Here is a 24,510-nt window from a genome sequence, read left to right as displayed (position 1 = left end):
CCTGTCCACGGCCGTGACGGAATATCGCTAGTGAGCGAGGGGAGCGAGCTGTCAGTTCTCTGCAGTGAGCCAATCTGACAATAAGCTCACTGCGGAAATTCACTGAAAATCGTGGCATACCATGATTTCAATCCCGCAAGCGGAGAATCACTATGCTTCTCCGCTCTTGGACAGCGGGGCTACACTTTCCATAGCAATGCTATGGAAAGCGGTCACTGCGTTACCCGCGGCCGGATTATCGCCATGGATAATGCAATGAACTATCACCCCATGGACAGGAGCCCTAACTTCATTATCATTTCTCTGCCTCTGAGCTCCTTCATCTACTACACAAACTGCTTGAGAAGTATAATATATAATAATACGAGTATATCCATGGAGCAGGCAAGGTCAAAACTGGAGTCAATTTTTCTAGGAGCTTTAAAAATTACACCTCCTGCTCACCATCAGTAGAAGATACCTGGGAGATGCCATTCCATCTACTGTGCAGGACGCATTTCCAAGGTGTTCTCCATGGATGGTGAGGAGGTGAGCCTTGGATTTTATTGCTTCTCTGTTGAGCAGTAAGGTGTAATTTATAAAGGCATAAAATGCCACTCCAGTGGCCCCTTTGCCATACTCTTCATTCCAATGGGATGCACTATATAGCATATGTTCATATATTGTATGATATTAACACAGTTGTCATTCTAATATCTTTCTGTTATCCATGTTGTAAAAGCCTAGGCCAAAGGTGGCGAACCTGCGGAACGCAGAGTCCTCCCTACTGGCACACACCGCCATTGGCTGAATACTTTAGTGAATAACGGCAGGGTCCGTGGCTCCCCGCCAGCCATTCACTCAGCTGTGCTGCTAGCAGCGCTGATCCCGGCGCACACTGTGACGTGAATGCGCAGTGGGGATCCGCCTCTCCCTTCCCCGACGTCTCCTCTTAGGTTCCGTGAGAGCAGGGGAGGGGCATCCGGCAGCACACTGATGTCACAGTGTGCACCAGGATCAGCGCCGAGCAGAGGAGCAGCAGAGCTTCCATGAGGGGGAGGGCGGTAAGTATGTGGGTCCCTAGGAGGGATTGGGAGCTGCTGTGGGGGTGTCACCACTATACTGGGGGCCGCTGTGGGGTAGCACTATTACCGCTGGGGTATGTTTACATGTGGCGGAAATGGGCAGGGCTTTTTCAAAAAAGACAGGGTGCATTTGACTGCATTTTGGATGCGGAAATGCTGCACAATTTTCCACAGAAATTTCCGCTAAGTACATTCTGCAGCATTTCCGCATCCATAAAACAGTCAAAATCTGCATGCTATTTTAAAGTGGCCCTGTCCTTTTTAGCCCCGCCCCCTGACATGTTGGCACTTTGCGATAAATAAGTGGGTTTTGGGTTGCAGTTTGGGCACTCAGTCTAAAAGGTTCGCCATCACTGGCCTAGGCCATCCTGTAATATGTTACATTATAGAAATACAATAATACATGCTTATCTAACATGACAAATCCCACCTATACATACATTAATTTATAGAAATACTTACAGGGGGCTTTTTTGGTTTAGCTGAACTGAAAAGGTCATCATTGTCATCATCACAAAATAATGCTTCTCCTGTTGAGAATTTAGTGTTTTTGGGTTTCTCGAACTGAAACAAAATAACCCCAAGTTTTTATTTAGCTTACTTTAAACCTAGACATGAATGTTAAGTCTTCCTTAACAGGATATTCCAACAGGATAAGTCATAAATGTCTGAAATGCAGGACCCACACCTATCTCCTGAGCAGGGGTTCCTGATCTGTCACTGCGGCCCGAGGTGGTTGGGATTACGGAAACCGCTGTACTGACTGTTCTACACCATTTATTTTGCTCCCATGAAAGCGAGTTGGAGTTACAGAAATAGCGAGGCACAGTGAGCTACACTATTTCAGGCGCTACAGAAACACCACAACTCATTTTGCTGTGCTCTTTCCATAACTCCCATTCAGTTTTATGGGAGTTGCAGAGACAGATTAGAACAGGCAGTTCGGTAGTTTTCATAGTCCTCACCACCGGTGGTCGCGCAGACTCACCAATTATGGCGGAGATGGGAATGCCCTTTAAGTATATATTTCACCAAAAAATGCATCCTTCTAGTAAGAGCGCTTTCACATGGGTGGAATTTTCCGTATTGCAAGATGCGTTAAAAACTCTGCACAAAGGCCACACGGCTCCATGTGGATTTTGATGCAGAATGAAAATGTCTTGTATTTGCCTGCAATTCCTCACCAAAAGCCACAGTTAGCAAATTCTGCTGCATCCTGGCGGAAATATTTAGCCCGTATGCAAGGGCCCTAACTATTCAGCAAAAGTAAAACATGAGACTATAAGAGTGCTCATACACCATAACAAACTCATACATATAGGGTAGTTGGCCTGTAGTTCTGCTGCTAAGTGGACAGCATAATCTCCTTTGGGCCGAACAACTTTGATGACCCATTCTGAGAATAGGAAGAGTCCCAAACAACACCTTTAACCCTTTCCAGTCCAATGTCGGGCCTGCCCCGACATCATAATTTCCCTCCACAGCTCTGATGTCGGGGCAGGCTCAACACTGCAGTGCAGGAGTGGATCTGCACCCGATCGTCAGACACATCGGGTGCAGATACACTCCTGCACTGGTCCTCATCGAGGACCCCCGAGGAGACGGCAGAAAGGGTTTTTAACCCTTTCTGCCTTCTCCTTTACACATTACATAGCGCTCAATTAGCGCTATGCAATGCATAGAGATTCCGGCCGGCGATCATGTGACCGCCGGTGTTACCTGACCCCCGGCGGTCACATGAACGCCGAGCCGGGAGCCTGCACCGTGGGGGAACCTGCTTAGCTGTCCGGCGTCTTCCGCATTCTCCCTTCTGTCTCTGGGCTCGGCGATCATGTGACCGCTGGATGCCACCTGACCCCAGCGGTCACATGATCGCCGAGCCGGGAGGCAGAAGGAGAATGTGGAAGACGCCGGACAGGTAAGCAGGTCCCTCCACGGTGCAGCGAGCACCTGCACCCTCCTGAACTTTGTCAGTTCAGGAGGGTGCAGGAAAATGTATTTTTTCTCACCCATTCTCCCCAGCTCCAATTTATTTGGAGCTGGGGAGAATGGTTGAGAAAAAATAAATGGATTGGAAAGGGTTAACACTTACATGCTTGTGCTTTTTCGTTGGAAGGGCCTAATATGATCGGGAGAACATACTGTATTTGCATGAAGTTTTTCACACAATGATAAAAACAACTTACGGATTTCTTATTGGCGCTGGCAAACAGATCAACATCTGGGTCATTATCCTTTTGTAGCTCTTTACTGAAGAGAAGCTCCTCATCCTGAAACACTCCTGTGCTCTTCCCCTGACTGCTATTTTCCACAGAGTCCTAAAACAGTTAAGAAAAATGGTGGCTGCTTTGTGTTTAGGTAAGGTGTCCATTATGTATTTGTTACTCATCTTGTTTCAAAAGATTTCTCTAACACTAACAACATCGGATTCTGAGTTTTAATCCCCCCATCCGTATGATCTCTGTATATTCCAAAGCGGTTTAAGTCACATCCAAAGGGTGCTCCCTCCGTGTAAGAGGATAATGACAGCTCTACACGGCATTACTGCCACTGATCAAGAAGTAGCGCAATAACACCTACCTTCCCAGGGCCCTGCTGGGTGATATTCGTTACAAAGTGATCTTCTATATCATCCTCCTCATCCCCAAAGAGACTCAGCACATTGTTACTTTTTGTCTTGCTTGCTTGTTTGGTAGGTTGTGGTGATGATGATGATGCAAACAGATCCTCATCAGATTCCTCAGGAGAATCTGGATTTAACTGATCAGAGGGAAGAAAAACAAAAAAGCTTAAAACGGAGCACTGAAGTAAAAACGCATACCCCACCCCCACCCAGATTTTCTGAAGGATGGTGTAAAATGGCGAAACGTGAAGATAAAAAATGTACAGTGCTCCTATTGTGTGCGCACGCGCGAGTAGGTCGGAAATACTGTACTAATTTCACAATTTACCTTTTAACTGTATTTATTACATTTCTTTTAAGGAAAAATTGTTGCGCTACAGAAAATAAGGAAGGGTTACAAAAGAGTAATGAGCTACAGTAATACACTTAAGGCAATCTACAGATGTCTCAGGGAAATAACAGAATAGATACAGTATCAAAATGAAGACTATGCGCTGACGTAAAAAGAGGATGACAGGAAGAATGACAGCAGTGGTAGGTCTCAGCCTGGCAACCATCAAATAGAGGAGGAGTATTACAGCTAAGAGCCATATAAAGCAAACAAAAGCGAGTGTACGAGCTGTATTCTAAAGTGTGCCATTACTGAAAGGGGTTTTCCAGGGAGAATATTATTGATGATCTATCCTTAGGATAGGTCATCAGTAGTTTATAAGCTGGGGGCGGTAGCTCGGGACTCCGACTGATCAGCTAAGTGGACGCATGCTGTCAGCGCCGCAAATGCGCAGAGGTCAGAGCGGAAATCACTGCACTGACCTCTGTGTAGTGGCCGGTGCTTGTAACTGCAGGCGCAGCTTGCGTTGATTTCAAAGAGAGCCATACTGCTGTATGAAATGTGAGCATGCTGTGAGTTTCGAAGTCCAGATCCTGAATCTAAAGGAGCAGCTTGCAATGCCGAGATCCATTAACAACCTGGAAAGGAGTTTCTTGCTCACTAAGAAGATACTTGGGGTAGATGTGGGGGTGGATATTAGTATGGGAGAAGATGATGAGCAAGCAGTTAGTTGGGTGACAGAAGGAGGGGTAGACAGAAGAGATACAGGGAGGCTAGTCCTGAACCTGCACACCCCAACAAGTTTGCAAAGTTGGCAGATGAGGGGTAGGTCATTACAGGATTAGCACTGCTGCAGCGTGACATGGCCTCTGATCGCCAGGGGTATGTCCGCGCCAGTAAGCAGGGGAATAGGAGTGCAGGGCAGGCTAGACAGGTCCTGGTAATAGGGTGTTCACTTATTAAGTGGACCGACAAGCCAATCTGTTGCAAAGACCTGCATCGCTGAACAGTGTGTTGTCTTGCTGGTGCTCAAATTTCACACATCGTAAATCTGGTTAGCAGATTACTTGGAGAGGCCGGTGAGGATCCAGCTGTCATGGTGCACATTGTTACTAATGATGAAGTTAGAGGTAGGTGGAAGGTCCTTAAAAACGATTTCAGGGAACTAGGACAGAAGTCTAGGGCAAGGACCTTCAAAGTAGCATTTTCTGAAGTACTATCTGTACTAGGTGCCACACCAGAAAGGCAGCGGGAGATTAAAGAGGTAAACAAGTGGCTCCAGAGTTGGTGTAGGAAGGAGGGGGTTTGGGTTCCTGGAGAACTGGGCTGACTTTGTTGCTGGCTACAGGTTCTACTGTAGGAATGGGCTACATCTCAATGGAGAGGGTGCATCTGTGCTGGGGGAGAAGATAGCTAGAAGGTTGGAGGAGTGTTTAAAGTAAAAAGAGTGGGGGAAAGGTCAACCAGATGGATAAAGTGGAAGATAGTATAGACAGTGACCTAGGACTAAGTAAAGAGAAAGGAGGTGGAGCAGTTGAAGGGGTTAGTGCAGTTAAAACTGGCAGTCAATGGGGACACCAAAAAATAAAAAAATAACCAAAAACATCTAAACTATTTGCTGACTAATGCTAGAAGTCTAACTAATAATGCTGATGAACTGGAAGTAATAATGTCTGAGGAAAACTATGACATAGTGGGAATAACTGAGACCTGGTTGGACAAAAGTTGTGACTGGAAGGTCAACTTACTGGTGGGTAAGGCTAACTTCACATGGGCAAGCGCAATATCGGGCCGAGAGACTTTGCCAGAAATTCTGATCCTCCGTGCAATGTATTTAAAGGGGTTGTCTCGCGAAAGCAAGTGGGTCTATACACTTCAGTATGGCCATATTAATGCACTTTGTAATGTACATCGTGCATTAAATATGAGCCATACAGAAGTTATTCACTTACCTGCTCCGTTGCTAGCGTCCCCGTTGCCATGGTTCCGTCTAACTTCGGTGTCTTCTTGCTTTTTTAGACGCGCTTGCGCAGATGCATCTTCTCCCTTCGGCTGGTCTTGGAAGCATCGGCGTTTTGGCTCCGCCCCCTTGTACGCATCATCGCGTAGCTCCGCCCCCGTCACGTGCCGATTCCAGCCAATCAGGAGGCTGGAACCGGCACACGTCATGGGGCGGAGCTACGCGATGACGCGTACAAGGGGGCGGAGCCAAAACGCCGATGCTTCCAAGACCAGCCGAAGGGAGAAGATGCATCTGCGCAAGCGCGTCTAAAAAAGCAAGAAGACACCGAAGTTAGACGGAACCATGGCAACGGGGACGCTAGCAACGGAGCAGGTAAGTGAATAACTTCTGTATGGCTCATATTTAATGCACGATGTATATTACAAAGTGCATTAATATGGCCATACAGAAGTGTATAACCCCACTTGCTGCCGCGAGACAACCCCTTTAAGGTACCATTAAAATCAATGCAAATCAAATAAAAGAAAAAAAAAAAAAAAAAAAAAAGAAGATTTTCCTAAAATTTATAAGCCCAAAAATAAGATACATGTTCATCTCCGCAGAATTTCCATTTTCTCACTAGAGATGGAAAAATAGGAAGCGGACAGAAACCTCTAGAATAGCTTTCTTTCTGGGAAAATAGCATGGTGACATCCAGCATGTTCGTTTGGGTGAGTATGACTGACACCATAGACAAACATTTCATCTACAAAAAGATTTATCTTAGAAACAAAAGAATACTGTTCTCTATACACTTTGTTGGCACTTACCTCATTATTTTGTGGTACTGGAGGCAATTTTTCCTCCCTAGCTTGAACTTTTACTTTAGATTCATTCTTCTTATCTGTATCTTCAACCAAGGACAGCTTCTCATTTTCTTCCTTTACAGGTATAGATGCTTTTGGCTGTTCCTGTCATACAAATGCTTTGAGTGTAAAATATCCAGCATATGTCACTGACAGTCACCAGAAGAGGGCACACTACAGGAGTATGGGAAAGGTGAGAACTTGCTATGACTACTGCAGGATAAGGCCGCCTGCACATGGCAGAGGCGGATTCCGCAAGCGTATTTCTGCCGCGTAAGACCTGTGATGCAACGCGGAAATGAATTTAAAATGCTTGCGGACGATCACGAATTCGAGAGTTTTTTTGACACGGATGCACAGCAGACTGTCCACGCGGGAGGGGGGGGGGGACACGCAATTTTTACTACTGGGGGCACTTCTGAACTTTCAATAAGAGGACGCTGTATTCTTTAAAGGAAGGAAATCTCGCAGGACATATACTTCTATACTCCATCTTGCAATTAATGCACATAAAATGCACTGCAGCTGGTAAGTTGTGTAGACTACAGCATGTGATTGCTAACTCGTAGACCGGGCTAACATTTGTCCAAGCCTGCAGTGTATTTATATAATGAAAAAAAATACATCTACATGTAGCCATATGACAAATCCAAATCTTTGTAAAGCACAAAAACTCAAAATCTGGAGCAAAAGTATTAAGCAGTTATAATGCAAGAATGAAAAAGTTGTGAAGCTCTACAGCAGCACTAGTTACCTAAAAGAAGCCATTTACCAAGAGTGGAGGGGTCACAAACCAAATGGTATATCAATTCTGCCAAGACATTATATTAAAAATGCGCTTCACCTTGCTCAGTCCCAAGATTTAGAGCTCATAAGCCCTTGGGGCACAGATATTACATTTTCCTCTCAGTGTACGCCATATTCACTAACAGTGCATTGATGAATATAGCTTTTCTAAATGGTAAAGTTAGTTTTTTTTTTATCACCCCTTGCAACTTACCAAAGATTTGGTTCCTTCAGATGAAAACAAAAGTTCCTCATTGCTGACATCATCTTCAAACAGCAGGGAAATGCGCTGAGCTTTCTTCTGGCTGTAAATAAAGAAAGCTCACTAGATGTGGTACTCTAGTACCATCACACCATGCCTAACCTCTATGGAATAAAAAGTATATTATAGATAGGGCGAGGATATATTTGAGGGAAAGGTAAAAAAAAAAAAAACCTGGCTAACATTCAATTTCTTCAGAGTAGACTACATCATGTCCATGCCAGAGGAAAGGAAGTCTCCTACAAGAGTCCTTTTACTTGGGACGATTGTCGAGTGCACATGTGCCCTTCAGTAATCGCTCCTGAGCTTTTACACAGGAGCAATCATCGCTCCGTAAATGGAGGTGGAGCGTGCTGTGGATTGTACCGGCCTGCCCGTCTTGATTCGCAGTAAACAAGCAGTTCTTCATAGATGACCGGCTACCTGCTAATCGTCGTTTGGTTGTCATGCGTGCAGAAACTGAGCGACAAACGATAGATGAATGAATTATCGTTAGTCTTTCAGTCGCTGCATGCATTTACACCGAACGATTATCGTTCAAATTGGCGCGATCCAACAAGAACCTGAACGATGACCAGCTCTTGTAAAAGGACCCAATGTTATCTTTGTACAGTATACAGTACTTGAAGGGAAAGGTTACGCTGTTTGTCTACCACAGTTTCACACAACTCTTTCAGGTTAGCCATGAATACTTTCAGCCAGCTCTACCAACTACAACCGAACATATATGGACACCGGAAGCCCACTAATATTTGCTTTAAGGGCCATTTAAATGCAAAACATAATAAGGGCGTATTCGCATGAATGATATTCTCATGTGGGTTTTGTGCAATGCGCACAAAACATGCGCAAAAATGAAACCCATTCCTTTGAATGGATTCATTCACACTAGAAATGCTGCGTTTTTGTTTTTTTTCTCCCTTTGGGCTTTTCTGTGGAACGCCTTGCCCATTGCTTTCAATGGGACCTTATAAGACATTGCATGTCACTCACTATCTGTTAACGTGTGGAACGATCGAATTTCACAGAAGTGATGCAATGCACTTTTGAATCAAAAAAACGATTTGCACTGCCATGAAAAACGCACGTTGGCAAGCGCGATATCGCACGCGCCCGTGTGAATGTAGCCTAACATAGTACGCAAGGCTGAAAGAAAAGACATGTCTATCCACTTCAGCCTATACTCCTGCAGCTTGGTTCAGAGTTCTAATTTTTATAGGAATCAATTTTGGGGTAAAGATATATGTTCATTTTTAATATGTAATTTTTTTTCCCCCACAACTTTGTGTGGCACTAGAGGCTGTTTAGGGAAAGCGAGATGATCAGGAAAAGGGTACTTTGAATTTAATTTTTTATGACATTTTTTGTGCTTGACAACTAATGCAATACGTTGTTATAGATGTGGCAATAACAATTATGTGTAGGGCTTTTTTTGTTCTTTCCATTTTTTCAATATTTAAAGCAAGGGGAAAAAAAATGTTTTTGACTTTTTTTCTGTAAAAATGTTTAGTTGCCACGGTCAGCAATGACTGCAACATCTACGGGGTTAAACAGTGTAGAGGAGTGATTAGATAAGCAAGCCCTCATCATTTCACTACTTTTCTAAGAAAACCCCATATGTGACAAGCAGAATGTAAATATGCTCTCTGATTGATTGGGGGGGGTGATAACATGAATAAAAATGTATATGTTACCCCTCGCCTGGGACATTGAGCTATAAAGAATCATCATAGCACAGATCTTCTCTGTTGCTACTGGTCTCCCCCTTTCCCTCCCCTCTTGCTCTCTCTCCTCTGTACAAACATACTAAAAATGACAGCAGTTAATTCAGTATTCCCATCTCCAATTTAAACAGCTGTAACTCCGGTTCTGTCGGGGATACGGACATGCTTTGTGTTATTTTAAAGCATCTTAGCCTTAAAGTGCACACCAAAAGCATGTTGGTAGCCCTGACAGAACCAGAGCTGTTTGGATTGCTGTAATGTCTTTTTCCTGCAGAATGAACAGAGCTTGTCCTAAGCTGCTGGGAGGAAGGGGTTAAATGCAGTAGAAAAAGAAAAACATACCTCTCCTTTGTAATTGCAAAAAGATCCTCCTCCTCAAAGAGGCTAGATTTCTTCTCACTTTTTGCTTCCTTCTTTGGCTTTGGTGGAACAGCTGCATCTGGTTTGCTTTTCTCTACGGGTTTTACATTGGCAGACTGGGCGACAGGATCCTGAATGAAATCAAGTAAGATGGAATGAAAGCCTGAAAATAACTGACTTAACACAGGATTTTCAATATATCACCTTGCCAAATTCTGTTGGTTTGATTACACTGGACAACAAAAAATACACTTTGGGTAGTTTTAACCTTTTGCAATCCAATATTGGATTCAGGGTTTCCTAGGGTTTTTTTCTCTTTTTGCCATTATACAATGGCGCCACCTGCTGGCTAGAGCCAGTACTGCGGTATTGGACATGCTGGAGAGGCCCCCAACAACAGAAGCAGCCAGTAATATACAGTAAGAATACCCTGCTGGACGTCTTCCGACATCAGAAGCTGTACAGCCTTCAAATCAAAATGTCTTTAGACGTCAGACAGTGGATTGGAAAGGGTTAACCATTTTGAAAAAGGAAAAACCTCAAATTTTGGATCAAGAAACATGAATATGACATTAGATTTTGTTTATTAGCTCTAGTTTAAGATATACCAATCTCCAAATCAAAATACTAAAAATACGCTTTGAAGTTCTTTCTCAAAATAACTAAACTATGCTAATTTTGGGTTGAGAAAATGAATGTGACATTCTATTTAGTTTAGTGGGCCTAGCTCTGGTTTTAGAGATATACTAAGGGCTCCCACACACTTGCGCTTTTTTTTTATGCGAATGCCAATGGGACTTTCTAATGTTAAAAACGCATCGCAAGTTTGTGCTTTGCGATTTTTGCGTGATGAGTTTTTAATATTAGAAAGTCACATTGACATTCGTGTAAAAGAAAAACAAAAACGTAGCGTTAAAAAAAAAAAAAAAAGCAAGGAGTGTGGGAGCCCTAACTTCAACTAAAAGGGCTTAATCACGTATTCTGTTTGCTAGTTGCTTGTACTCCTCTTCTGGGGCGTCTCTTGTCACTGTCCAACAGTAGTTCCCAAGCAGAGAAGCGTTCTGTTTTCCACCGATACCTTTGTTCCATTTTCGATACATCCTGATGGAATCGCTCTCCGCGTTCGTCACTCACGGCACGGCTGTTGTCGGGGAAGAATTCCAGGTGAGAATGTAGGAAATGGACTTTGAGTGACACGTTGTAACCTAACCGATGGTACTGTTCTAGAAGTTTATGCACAATCCTGAAGTAGTTGTCAACTCTTCGATTCCCCAGGAAGCCATAGAGAACATCTGTAAACGCCTAATCTTGTGGATCGGAATAAAGGTACATGTATTTAACCTAAATGGGCTACATCTCAGAGCCGAGAGCGGAGCTCAAAGTTTTCAATGTCCTTTTTGTTTCTTCCATAATGAAATGACTAAGAAATACCCATTTTCAAGTCAGAAAGATTTTCCCTGTTGACCAGTGTTAGCTATCCACTTCCTATACTTTTTACAATAACTTTGTATTTCTTTACTTAAGAGGAAGTCTGTCAGTAAAATATTAAGATACAGTCATGCTAAAACTAGAAAAAAGGTGTCTCATACCTTCTATTCCGATGAAAGTGTAGGAATGAAAGAGATTGCAGCAATTTCCTGCATTGAACACTGTATGTAAATTGGTTGCAATTAGAGATGAGCGCGCGTACTCGGAAAAGCACTACTCGCTCGAGTAATTTGCTTTATCCGAGTATCGCTGTGCTCGTCCCTGAAGAGTCGGGTGCCGCTGCGGCTCACAGGTGAGTCGCAGCGGGGAGCAGGGGAGAGCGGGCGGGAGAGAGGGAGAGAAAGATCTTACCTCCGTTCCTCCCCGCTCCGTGCCGGCACCCGAATCTTCAGGGACGAGCACAGCGATACTCGGATAAAGCAAATTACTCGAGCGAGTAGTGCTTTTCCGAGTACGCTTGCTCATCTCTAGTTGCAATCTGTCCGATGGGCGGTCTTGCAGCTTGAAGTGGTCCTCATAGACATCTACAAGCTCAAGGGAGCTATAGACGTCAATCATCAGGAAAGGGGAGGGGCTGCAGATTATCGCGTGCACACAGCTAGAACAATTAATATCTGCAAGACCGCCCATCGGATCGCAGCTAATTTACATATAGTGTGACGAAGGAAAACACTGCGATCTCCACATTGTCTTCAGAAGGCCTCCCTACCTTTAGCAAGAATTTATAGTCAATATTTTACTGACAGGATTACCTTTAATCAATGAAACCTAATCCATCTTTCTTCATCCCATCATATGGATGTGCCCCACATGTTGACCCAGCCAACTTAAATCATGTAGCAGTTTTTTGTATTTGAATGTCAGGGCGAGTCACATGGCTGACTATGCTTCGTTCTACTCAGCTGGAGACATTTCCAAGGATAAGTCCATGGGCTATATCATTCTACTCTGCAAATACGGGTCAATTGCACTAATGTGAAAAAAGGTATATGAGCAGAAATTTAAATGCATGTATATTAAAAAGATTCTAGCATTTCCTATTCTATAAGAAAATGAATTAAAAAAATATGCTCTTTAAACCTCACTTTACCTTATAATTAAAGGGAACCTGTCATATCACTACAGCATCATAAGCTAAGTTAAGGTGCTGTTTGGGGAGGTGACAGGGAGCCAAGTGATGCTTTATTAATCCTCACCAGCTCCTTAGTTCCAGCACTGTCACCTGTCAAAGATCGCACATTGCACAGAAATCGGACGCTTTTCAGATCGCCGTGCATACACTCTCCATTTCAAGACTATAAATTCATAAGGTCAACAGTTATTACCTCCTCATCACTACTAAACAGGCCCGATTTTGGAGTCTTTACTTCTGCAGGTATGGCAGATTTTTGCTCTGGCTTTGAGGCTGCACTTGGTATCTTCTTTTCTGCTGCTGAACCAAAAAATTCCTGGCAAATAAAAAAAAAAAAAGAATTTTTTTGAGTACTCCATAAAATACTTTTCTTGTTTAGTTCCTTGGGGCAATTGTTCACATGGTATGAATTGCACTCAAATCGGCAACACCAGGCAAGGTACAGGACGGATGGCGATTGCCACCTTCACACTCCAGAGATGCAGCCAGACTCCAAATCAGATCGTTATATAGACCATAGGTGCGTCTTTATTCCAGAAATACTCAAGTAAGCAGAAAATTATACAATACAGTTTAAAAGCACCAGAATGTGTAAAAACCAGCCCTGCGCTGGAAGAGATGGACCCCCCGAGCCTCCATTATGTTTTATATCTAGTTTGACTTTATACCCTTGTAAGTATAATAAATAGAACAACTCATTTTTATATACTCTGGTACTCTAAACATTATTGCATTATATTCTATTTCAATGTCTAACGAATAAAAGACAAAGCACATGTGATCAGACACGGAGTCCGGCTTTTTTTCAGGAGCGTGGAGGTGGAAATAGACATCCATTCTGCTTCTTGCCTATTAAGCACAATTCACATCACATGAACATGACCCCATGTTCTCAAAGTGCTACATTTTGCGTGGAAGAAGAGTATATTATCTTAACTCCTCCAGGCTACATCCCTCCTGCAGACACCAAGTTGAATCAATCAATATATACTCAAGCAGTAGAAGCAGCTGACAATCAAAAAAGAACTGCAAATAGAGAATAAAAATTCAAAGTCAGAGTGTAAAGACAAATAATCCATCAAAGGAGACCTGGTAACTGAGTAACAAAATGTTGAGAGGTAGCCGTGTCCCCCAATAAATGCTGTATGGCTCTGGTCCCATTAACCCCTTAGTGACCACCCCATAGTGTTTTTTACGTCCTGGTTTGCTGGGCTTTAATCCCCAGGGAAGTAAAAACACGCTTCCTCTGTGGATTAAAGCCCTGTAGGCTGTAGACGTAACAGCTCCATGCTGTCGGTTACGAGAGGTAGCAGTCAACCTGGAACTGTCATGAGGGGCCGTGGGAAGCACCCCCTGGTCACACGATTGCTGGTATCCACCGGATACCAGCGATCGCATTAAAGTGAATGAAAAGTTTTAAAAAGTTAAAGATTTAGCTCCTCTAACGGATTGGATCACATAAGATGTGCATTTGTTTTTAAAATGGGGTCATTTGTGGGGGTATCTATCATTCTGACACCTATGAGCTTTTGCAATTTTGGCTTGGTGCAGGAAAACAAAGTGTTCATCAAAATGTTAATAATTAATGTTAAAAAAAAAAATAAAGACACTTAATTTTTTCCAATGTGAATCTAGAAAAAAAGTAAACAGATGGAGATATATACCTCATTAAAATTTTGTACAGTATGTTTGCACATATTTGAGATATTGCAGTTTAAAATTTTTTTTTAATTTATATATGTGTATATACACATCTCAAAGTTTTTTTCAACATTTTCCCAGTTCTGGCGCTTTTAATAAATATATACAAATTCTGTCTATTTTTACCACTTAACCCCTTGAGTGGCACGCCCGGAAATTTTCCGGGACGAGCTCCACTGCCGATAGTGATATAGCCCGGAAGATTTCCGGGCTATGTATCACTATGGGAGCTGCAGAGCACAATGCCACAAGCTGTGACATTGTGCTCTGCCTGCAAAGTCCCACAGAGAACAAAGCAAGGGCTTTGAAAAACCAGCAGAAGATATTGCCGATATGCCGGCAATCTCCCGCTTTGTTTACAGGTTGCCATAGAGACCATCGGCTTGTCAGAAGCAAGCCGATGGTCTCTGTGGCAGGAAGAGCTGGTTGTTAGCTGTCAGAGGATAGCTAGGTACTAGCTCTTACAGCAGAGATCAGAGAAAACCTCCGATCTCTGCTGTGTTAACCCTTTACATGCTGCAGTCTATGTGACTGCAGCATGTAAAGGGCTGTCACCGCAGCATGTAAAGGGCTGTCACCATCGGACCCCCGGAATGTGATCAGGGGTCCTGATGGGTCCCTGTGGAAGTCCCCTAAAGGGACAAAAAAAATAAAAAGAAAAAAAGAAAAAAAAAAAGAAAAAAAATTATAAAAAAAATTGTCTCCCTTTACTTTGTAAAAAATCAAAAATACAATCACATGTGGTATCCATGCGTCATAATGACCCAGAGAAGGAAGTTAATACATTATTTAACCCCTTAATGACATGGCCCCTTTTTTCTTTTTTCCCCATTTCTTTTTTTCCTCCCCCCTGTTTAAAAAATCACAACTTGTCCCGCAAAAAACAAGCCCTCATATGGCCATGTCAATGGAAAAATGAAAAAATTATGGCTCTTGAGACGCAACTGCAAAATTAGTTGAAATTCAATGATTAGACCATTTTAAAAAACCTGCCCTGGTGGGCACGACAGGGTGGTAGGAAACCCGCCACTCAAGGGGTTAAATGAAGTACAATAGGTTGTGAAAAAACACGTCAGAATCATTTGGATATGCAAAACCTTTACAGAGTTATTTTATGTTAAAGTGACACGTCAGACTTTCAAAATTTGGCCTGGTCATTAAGGTGCCAACAGGCTTGGTCACTAAGGGGTTAAGATGGCAGTATTTTGCATCAGGACCTGGAAGTCAAAACCACAAGTGGGTCCTAAATATGGAAACTATGCAAATGTTTCCATGATAGTTTTTCTCTGTAGCTCTTAATTCCTGAGTTTGGTTTCCAAATACTGATGCAAAATAATGATGTCTACATGGGGTCTTAAAATGATTTTTCAAAACTAATGCATATATAACCCGTCCCTAGATGAAGGCTCAATTAGCTCTAAATAATGAAAGCTCACATAAATGAGAAAAACAACAAAAAAAAACCCCATTCAAATCTTCTAATTTTAACAGAAATAGATTTGCAATGATAGTAAAACACTGGGCCAGATGCCAATTTCAACATTTTGGGTCCCCCTGTCAAATAGTATGGTAACTCGAGCCTTTTTTTCTGTGTTTGGAGCCTCTGTTGCAAATGTAGACAACACTTGCAACCTTAAGGGGAACTCAAGTTCTCCATTATAAGTTATTCACTGCAGGCGATATTCGTGATAAATTTGGCAGAGCAGTCTGGCTTGTGTTACTGTATATGAAGAAGCCACAATACAAATGTGAACAGAACCCACTTCTTCTTTGAACTACACAAAGCAATGAAACACAAAACCAAGATTTTTGGTACCTTAAAATCTCATTCACATCTGTTCATTGGGGGACATAACAAAGACCTGGAGTATAGCCGCTACCACTAGGAGGCGGACACCAAGTGAAGTGTTAGCTCCTCCTACTAGCTGTACCCCTCCTGCAGCCACCAAGCTAAAACCGTTTGTACATAAGCAATAGAAGAAGCAGCACCAAAGGCCAATTAGGAAGAAATAAAGTAATGAACTAGAAAAAATACAAAATACAACTACTGGAAAGAGAAGTGGGTAAGCTTCAGAATAAAGGCTGGCTCCCCTGTAAACAACCATTGAGTGGGTGCTGTACCCCCCAATGAACAGATGTGAGAGATTATACAGTAACAAAATTCTTGTTTCCTTGTCTGTGTCACTGGGGAACACAGCGAAGACCTTGGCATGTTCAAAGGTAGTCACTAGAGATGGGCAAGGAAATGCCTGTAATGTATTCAGGGTACTGTCGCATGCAGGATTCTGCAACCAAGAGCAGTGTCAGAAAATGCGGGTATGTGCACTCTGTAAAATTCTTCAAATTTGTGAAGCGAAGAACATGTTGCGAAGAAGCATCCACCACTTATGTAGAGTGAGCGGTGACCTGAAAAGGTGGGGTTTTGCCCTTGGAGCAATATGCTACCCCCAATTGCAGACCTCATCAAGAAAACAAGTGTCCGACCCCTCACAAGGCCGTGGCTGTGAAAGATGTGCAACCCACTTCCCCCACCGATGTCCGAGGAGGAGGAACAACCCATATTGCGCACAGACATCCCGGAAGTCACTTCCTAACCCGGAAAAGGAGGGTCACATCAGTGGCAGGAGGGACAGAGCCAGGCACAGAGCAAACAGTGGAACCGTGGCGAAGAAGAGCTGGCAAGGCCGAAGCTACATTGCTGCCTCTCCCTTCTCCCCAAGGAGCCAAACTACAAGGAGAAGTGGTAAAGGAGGGTGTAAAAGAAGCACGTGTGCAGGATAGGGGGCAGTGCAAAAGGGCTTGGAATACTCACCAATCTTAAAAGCATGGGAGAGCCAAGATAGTCTTCAGCAATGAACCCCTATTGCCGTCTCCCTTTGGTGGGCAAGAGAGCCCTGGGGCAGGAACGTGGGGACTATGCTGGTTGTTCACAGAGGAGTAATGGCTTTTCTGTGTCACTTTTGTTTCAGGTAGTGAGAAGAGCAGGAAGGTTAGATCAATAATGATGCCCTTCCTCACTGAGTTAACAGGGGTACTCTGTCATCCTGTATGCAGGTGGGATATAGCTGTTAGGAGGAGCAAACACTTTTTCACTTAGTGTCGCCTCCTAGTGGTAGTGGCTATACCCAAGGTCTGCGCTGTGTCCCCCAATGACACAGACAAGAAATATAATTATTAGAAGAACATACATAAGTTAACACTAGTTCTACTTACATCATCGTCATCATCAAATAGGGATAAGGATTTACTAGTCTTGGTTGCTGGTACACTTGCAGCTTTAGTCTTGCTAGCAGCTTGGCTTGGTGAAAATAAATCTGACTATAAAAGAATAGAAACAGGATATAGAAAGGTGATTAGAATACTATATTTAAATGTAATTTTGTATATGTAAATATATACTTGAGAAATATGTATTATGGTTTACCATAATGCAATAAAAAGCAAGTGTGCATGAAGGAAAATCATCAGCATCTTTACTCCACTCTTAGCAAAAATGGCATCTTGTCATCTTCTGACAAAAGATGTGCGCTGGGGACGCTCCTTGTTGCCATTACTATAGTCAGGACTTTTAAAAGGGATGTCCTAAAAGAGATTCATCTTTTCTAAAAAGCCCCAGAGAGCAACTGCTTGCCGAAACCCCTAGAGATCAGCTGTCATTATCGGGAAAACTGCATGTATTCACAAGTCTCCTGGGAAATGTTGCCTTACATGACGAGCATCCAAATGAATAGGAGTACATGTAATAAATCGTTATAAGGAGTCCTCCAAAGTGGTAGCTGCTGCGGATTAAAACCACAAAAAGGAAAAAACATTTCCCTAATGGATGGCACTATTGAACTGCACTTCCCAGCATCCAAAGTTTTTTTCAGCTTAGCCTTATAAGTTAAAAGGGTAAATGCTCTGGTCTGTGAGACGTTGCTAATGGACACATGAAGATCAATATTTCACAGTTCACATTCTAAAAGGTCAAGCAATTCTCTTCACCGTGAGAGATACAAGAGTGCTATCCCACACTCCGCGACTACCAGGAATTGCACCTTTTTGTGGCTGTCGGAAAGGTTAAAACCAATAATGTACGGCTTCTGTTCGCGACTGTGTTGGAGGCTCCATTTGAAGCTTTTGGTGCAGATGCAGTATAACATCCCAGCTGAAATAGCGCAGTATTTATGCCATTTCATCTAGAATGCTGCTGGGTGGCATACCGAAATGCCAACAACCCCCATTATAGTGAATGGGGTCTGTCGGATGCCGTTCATTTCTGTCACAGGATGCATTCCCAGCAGGGATTCAGTTTTCCTGTTCCAATGACAGAACAGGAAACCCGATGTGCAGATGTGTACATGGACTCACAGACAGTATTGCAGCAGATATAAAATAAATTGTTTTCTTGATTGATTCAGTGTTCGTTTAATTATAAATATGGCCCACAAACATAATCATGGGTTTGGTAGTGACCATACCTCAGAATCTTCCTCATCAGAGAAGAGACCCTTGGTTTGTTTTTTGATTGATGGTTCAGGTGGCGGAGTTTTTTCTGTAGGTATCTGTATGTTCTGGAAGCAAGCAAAACAGAATACAGAAATCAGTATGGCTGGGTTCACACGGGACCAAAATCCTGCGGAAATCTCGCTGAATGATCGCATGGAAAAACCGTGAGATGACCGAAGAATAAGCGGGTTTTGGAGCGAATTCGTCATTGGCATTCCGCTGCAGCTGTCTCTCCCCACAGAGAGAAGAGAGGCCGCTGTGGAAACAGAAAGAATTGACATGCAGTGTCTTTTACTTCTGCGCCGCATGGCAATTTGAGCGCGGCTTGGTCACAACGGATTGGCTGCAGTGTGTGGATGAGATTTTTGCAAAACTCATCCATTTTGATGGCTAATCCCAGGATTAAAAACGCAGGCAGGATTTCCGTGCAGAAAGTCCGCATGGACATTTAGCCCCATGTGAACCCAGCCTATATACTCCTGTGTATAACACGATAAATGCAACAAAACAAGATGAAGCAACATACACGCAAACACATCCAAATTCATACAATTCTAGATTTTACTGTCTTCTACACTGACGGAGAACATTCAATTCTCTATCACTAGGTCATCATCTGCAACTAAAGCCCACCCTTAAGCTCCATTTACATGGAACGACTATCGCTCAAAACGAACGAAATTGAGCAATAATCGTGCAGTGTAAAACGCAAAAAAAATTGTTTACTATTTGTTCACTTCTGGTTATTGCTGACTTCCAGTCAGCATAACAAACCGCTGGATCGCGAGCTTGTCGATCAGTGTAAATGTTCCCCGCTTCACATAGAAGGTGAAGTGCTGACCGAGAAGCCTCCGATCCACCAGTGTTCACTGCTTATATAAACGCTCTGCATGAGCGCCATCGACATTAGTGGTTATGTCAGCACTCGCGCAGTCATTTAGACGGCTCTCGTTCAGTCTAAATGGGACATTAAACAGCAGTTTCACTAATTGACCAATGCATAATGAGTGACTTAGTAACCAGAAAGCTCCACTTTCTCTCTATTTGCACTGGAACTGTGACAAGTGCTCCAATTGGCATTTAATATGACTGTCACTTCCCTCCTCCCAAACAAAAAGTAGTCAATGAGTAAGGGCATGGGAAACTGTTCTTGGGCTTGGTCTTGAGAAGAAATTTAAATAAATATAGGTTGTACTGAATGGTTTCCCCAAAAAACCACATAGCAGTCTGATCTTCATGAGCTATAAGATGCTGATCAGCCGATACTAGGTGGACTTCTTACCTTTCATCTTCTGGCCAAGCTTTATAGTACCCACAATAAGACATGGTTCACATGAGTGGGTCAGATTCCGGCTGTAAACCCAGCTGGTGACCCTGCATGCGTTAATTGTATTGCGCATGACCGTGGAGGCTCACAGGCGGTCATGCATACTACAGGTTTTTTCTATTTCCTGCGCCATCGCTTAGCAATGATGTGGGTACCCGGAGCACAGACGCAATGTTATTTGCCCATGGACTGCGGGTTGGTCCTCTCCATTGATATCAATGGAGGCTGTCCGCACTTATTCCATGGTAAAATAGAGCATGCTGCGAAAAATGCATATCTTTCAATGCCCGCGTTTTACTGCGGAAAATCCGCGCAGGTAACGATCGCAGAATCCGCAATTCAAATCCGGTCGTGTGAGCCCTGCCTAAAAAGGACATTTACCAGCAATGTTTAAACATATGTACAGCCATACCTTTTTCTCCAGTGGTTTTTGTGTAAATGTTTCAGTATCTTTTGATTTAGGAGTTGCAGAATTGATAGAATGGCGGTCATCGAATAAGTCGTCATCATCGGCGAACAGATCTGAGGCTTGTTTGGCTTTTGCTGTAAGAAAGGAATTTAAAAAAAATGTTAATTTATGATTGCCAATTATATTATACCAGATTTAAAAAAGGGAAGTCCTCAAATTGGGCAGAAGAGCAACATGAAAAAAACTTGCATCCTTGCTTAAAAAAAAAAAAAAAAAAAAAAGAAGGTTAAATACACAGAGATGTCGCCTACCTGTGGCCTGTATTGGAGCTGCTCCAAAAATATCATCATCGTCAAACAGACCCGCACTGGCTGGAGGTTTTGGGGCATTACTTGTAGGGGTGGGTTGTTTTCTTTTATCTTTCTCTGTCAATACGGATGAGTTGATCACATTCTCTCCACCTGCAGCACAGGAAAGGTTTACAACAGACATAACTGCAGATTAATATTTATCAAGTAGCAAGACGTTTGTACATGAAGATACATTCCACATGTCATATAAACACACCCAACTAGATAGTCCAAGTGATAGAAACGTAAAAATAGGTACTTATCTAAGGTTTTAAATCAAGTTGAAGTGTTGATAAAGTATGTGAATTACACGGGTATCACATGGGCAGAAGCACAATTACATGCGTATTTGCATGTTTTACGGTACTTTTTGAGAGTGCATATCGTGCAAATTTGTGAATGCAAGAAAAAAAAAATATATAAAAATGTAACTGTGCTCACATTCATTTAAATGGACAAGTTAATTAGTTCAATGGGTGCTATTTTAGTGTACAAATATGCAAGTAAACAGAGCAGAATGCGTATCTTTTTGCGTGAACGAAATGCCTGCACAAAATACGCTTATGTGAACAAACTCATTGAAATCAATAACTTCACAGAGGGGGCAGTATAGAGTCAACCAAGAAATATAAGCCCAATTCACAGACGTGACTACCACTAAAAACGTATTTTATTAAATGTATTAAAAAACATAAACTGGGCACTACAAAGACAACACACAGCAACCAAGTACCTCCAGACACAGATTCGTTATAGGAGGATAAGGACCTGGAGTTATTTAATACTTGATAAGCGATAAAGAGATGGTCCTGAATTGTTATAGGTGTCGACAAGACAGGATTACCATCTAGATATTCACTTATGATGATCAGTACTTGAGTAAGCCAGTGCAAATACTCAGATCAGTACTAGAGTTGGTCAGTACTTATACTCTACGCGTTTCACCATTAGTTTGTTGGATCATCAGGAGATACAGTACTTGAGTCATAGGTTCAGAGGTAGAGGGAATGAGAAATCCCCGAGAGAACATCAAACTGATATATAGAAAGCTGTATCTAAGATGAATACAGCAAAACTTGTGTAGTAATCAGGATAAATATCCTTATTATAAGAGAGTTCTATACTCTCAATTGGGGCATTAAGGTAACTCTTAGGGTTGGGGGCCTGCCAGAAGGTACCTCTAAGCAAGAAAGCTTATCTTGTATGCTAGCGGTTAATAGCTAGATGATATATGTAGGTACATAACGAGAGGTGTTTATTTCAAAGTATGCCCGTCAATACACGCACAGAGGTAGAGTAGAGCGTCCCCGAAAATATGGGGGGGCACTGCTCTCAAGTATCTGAGCGCTAGAGAGATGGTATAATGCTTGTCATGCACAAATAGGATACTCAAAATAGTTAGCGTATCGAGTTAGAATTTAGGTCATCGATATGGGGATGAGGCATAAAATTATGTCCTGATCTCCTGACCCAATTAATTGCACTTAAGCAGACAAGAATAGCTAAAGTGCTAGGTTCCAACCAAAAGTGCTCGCATTAGAGGTCATTGGTGTGGAGGTATGACATTAATATAAGTCAAACTCTCCTGACCTAATTGTAGAAGCACTTTTAGATGTCCAAATTGCTCGCATAGAGGTCATTCGTATGGAGGTATGACATTAGTATGAGTCAAACTCTCCTGACCTAATTGTAGAAGCACTTTTAGACGCTGTGCATGTTCTCAAGATAGACAAGCCATAAAGCTAGTTTCCTAGTAGTTAGATTTCAGGCAAGCAACCCCAGCAACCCCCCCCCAGATATAGGGCTCAAGAGAGAGCAGAGAAAAGGGTATGACCCATCGCCTTGATGGTAGGCTAGGGAATGAAAAATGCCCCATTTGGAGCTGCTTATATATCCTTAGACACGCCTCCAAGGGGGCCGGCTTAATCGATACAGCCAATCGTGGCATGTCAGTCCATAAACAGAGGCTATCTGCGGCTAAGAAGCAAGGAAAATCCGGTGTAGTAGTCCCAATCCAGGAAGCTGTACCTGAACTGCCCAGGGCTAGGTTCTGATCCTGGGGTGCAGGCCGATAGCTTCTGGATCCGTCCACCGATTGCCTATACGGAAGGACAAGGCAGCGGTGGGTATCCGGGACACAAGCCGTTACCTAGGTAACGGAGTACGGAACTGACGTCAACACGTAGCTGACGTCACTGCGCACGTAGCGCGCACGTACAGCTTCTTCTGTGGGGATACACCCACAACTTGATGTCGTTGCCTATACTACGGCGTCCTGAAGGACACGACCGCACATGCATAAACAAGAAAGGGGAGTGTCAAGGACCGAAGACTTGCCGCGGGGCAGGTAGGAGGGACTGGACGGATGCCGGGCCGAACGGACAATCCCATCGTAACGGAGGGAGCGGTGCCAGATAAATGAGGTCACACAGGAGGCGTGACTGATAGTCAACTAAGCACAATTCTAGAGTATAAAACTCCTGATTAAAACAACATAAAGGACTGATGTCTCCCTTTTGAGCTTGTTATGTGTGTTAGTATCTATATTACCTCCGCTGATGTTTCACAACGATATAATTAATGATGGTAGAATTAACATTGCGGCCTTAAATAAACGTGTAGTGACCAAAAGGTGTTTGGAGAAGGTCTTTAAGATGAGAAAAATTTTTTTGAGAGAAGCTAGTTGATAGGTAATGAAAGAGGCCAAAACTGTAGTAATCGCGGAAGACCCCTAAAGGAAACAATTGAACAACAATTGTTCGTTTAGGCCAGCCGGTTGGATCGTATCAAACCGATAGAAGGAATCCACGTCGCCCCTCCTTCCATCAGATTTTATAACTTCCATTCCCTGGAATTTCAAACAGCTCGCGTCACCTTTATGTGATTGTAGGACATGAGTTGATACTGAGGTGGCTTCTTTCCTCTCAATGTTGCCTATGTGTGCTAATATCCTGCGGCGGAATTGCTGCCTAGTTTTCCCTATATATTGTTTCCCGCACCTGCAGGTAATGAGATAGACAACGTTGGTGGAGAGACAGTTGATAAAGTCCCTTGTGATATACTCTTTCCCTGTTGTAGTAGATCCAAAAGTATTCCCTTTCTTAATAAATTTGCACACCAAGCAGTTAGTACATGTAAAGGTGCCCGTAGGGATGGAGCGGGAGAGCCAGTAACCTTGTGATTTTGGTGTTTTGAAGAAGCTCTTAACTAAGTGGTCTTTGATGTTACGGCCACGTCGATAGGTCACTTTGGGATGCGTGGGAATGAAAGTTTTCACGTCTTTATCGTTTTGAAGGATATCCCAGTACGATTGGAGTATCTCGAGCACTTGTTTCTGTCCGGCATCGTAGGTGCCGATAATGCGCATGTCTGTTGACTCATCGTGTTTTTTTGGGATGAGTAACTCATTTCTATTACAGATACGTGCATGTTGTTCAGCTTTATCCAGAATGTGAATAGGGTACCCTCTTCGTAAAAACCTCGCTCTCAATTTATGGCATTCACTATTGAAGGTGTGCTCCTCGGAGCAGTTCCTTCGAATTCTTAGGAACTGCCCCTTAGGAATGCCTTGTCTTAGAGGCTGAGGGTGGAAGCTATTCCAAGAGAGTAAGCTGTTAGTTGCAGTTTTCTTACGATACAGGTTTGACGTGATCCTGC

At 43.0% G+C, this 24,510-nt stretch overlaps 1 protein-coding gene across 3 annotated transcripts in view; it reads right to left on the bottom strand.

Moving 5' to 3' along the window:
• The window catches only part of LOC136625961 (WASH complex subunit 2C-like), a 108,209-nt gene that overhangs the window by 13,485 nt on the left and 70,214 nt on the right, over positions 1-24,510 (bottom strand). For all 3 annotated transcript variants that reach the window (XM_066600597.1, XM_066600595.1, XM_066600596.1), the window contains 11 exons: positions 20,815-20,964; positions 20,507-20,637; positions 18,740-18,832; positions 17,493-17,597; positions 12,772-12,894; positions 9,941-10,089; positions 7,827-7,917; positions 6,791-6,931; positions 3,645-3,824; positions 3,251-3,382; positions 1,527-1,628 (listed from right to left, as the gene is read on the bottom strand). In XM_066600597.1, coding sequence (XP_066456694.1) covers positions 1,527-1,628; positions 3,251-3,382; positions 3,645-3,824; positions 6,791-6,931; positions 7,827-7,917; positions 9,941-10,089; positions 12,772-12,894; positions 17,493-17,597; positions 18,740-18,832; positions 20,507-20,637; positions 20,815-20,964 — 1,397 coding nt within the window. The remainder of the gene's footprint in view (positions 1-1,526; positions 1,629-3,250; positions 3,383-3,644; positions 3,825-6,790; positions 6,932-7,826; positions 7,918-9,940; positions 10,090-12,771; positions 12,895-17,492; positions 17,598-18,739; positions 18,833-20,506; positions 20,638-20,814; positions 20,965-24,510) is intronic.

The sequence above is a fragment of the Eleutherodactylus coqui genome, chromosome 4 (genome assembly GCF_035609145.1).
Source record: "Eleutherodactylus coqui strain aEleCoq1 chromosome 4, aEleCoq1.hap1, whole genome shotgun sequence".
Classification (NCBI taxonomy): Eukaryota; Metazoa; Chordata; class Amphibia; order Anura; family Eleutherodactylidae; genus Eleutherodactylus; species Eleutherodactylus coqui.
The sequence above is the reverse complement of the archived record's forward strand: the minus strand, read 5'-3'. Positions and strand labels throughout refer to the sequence as shown.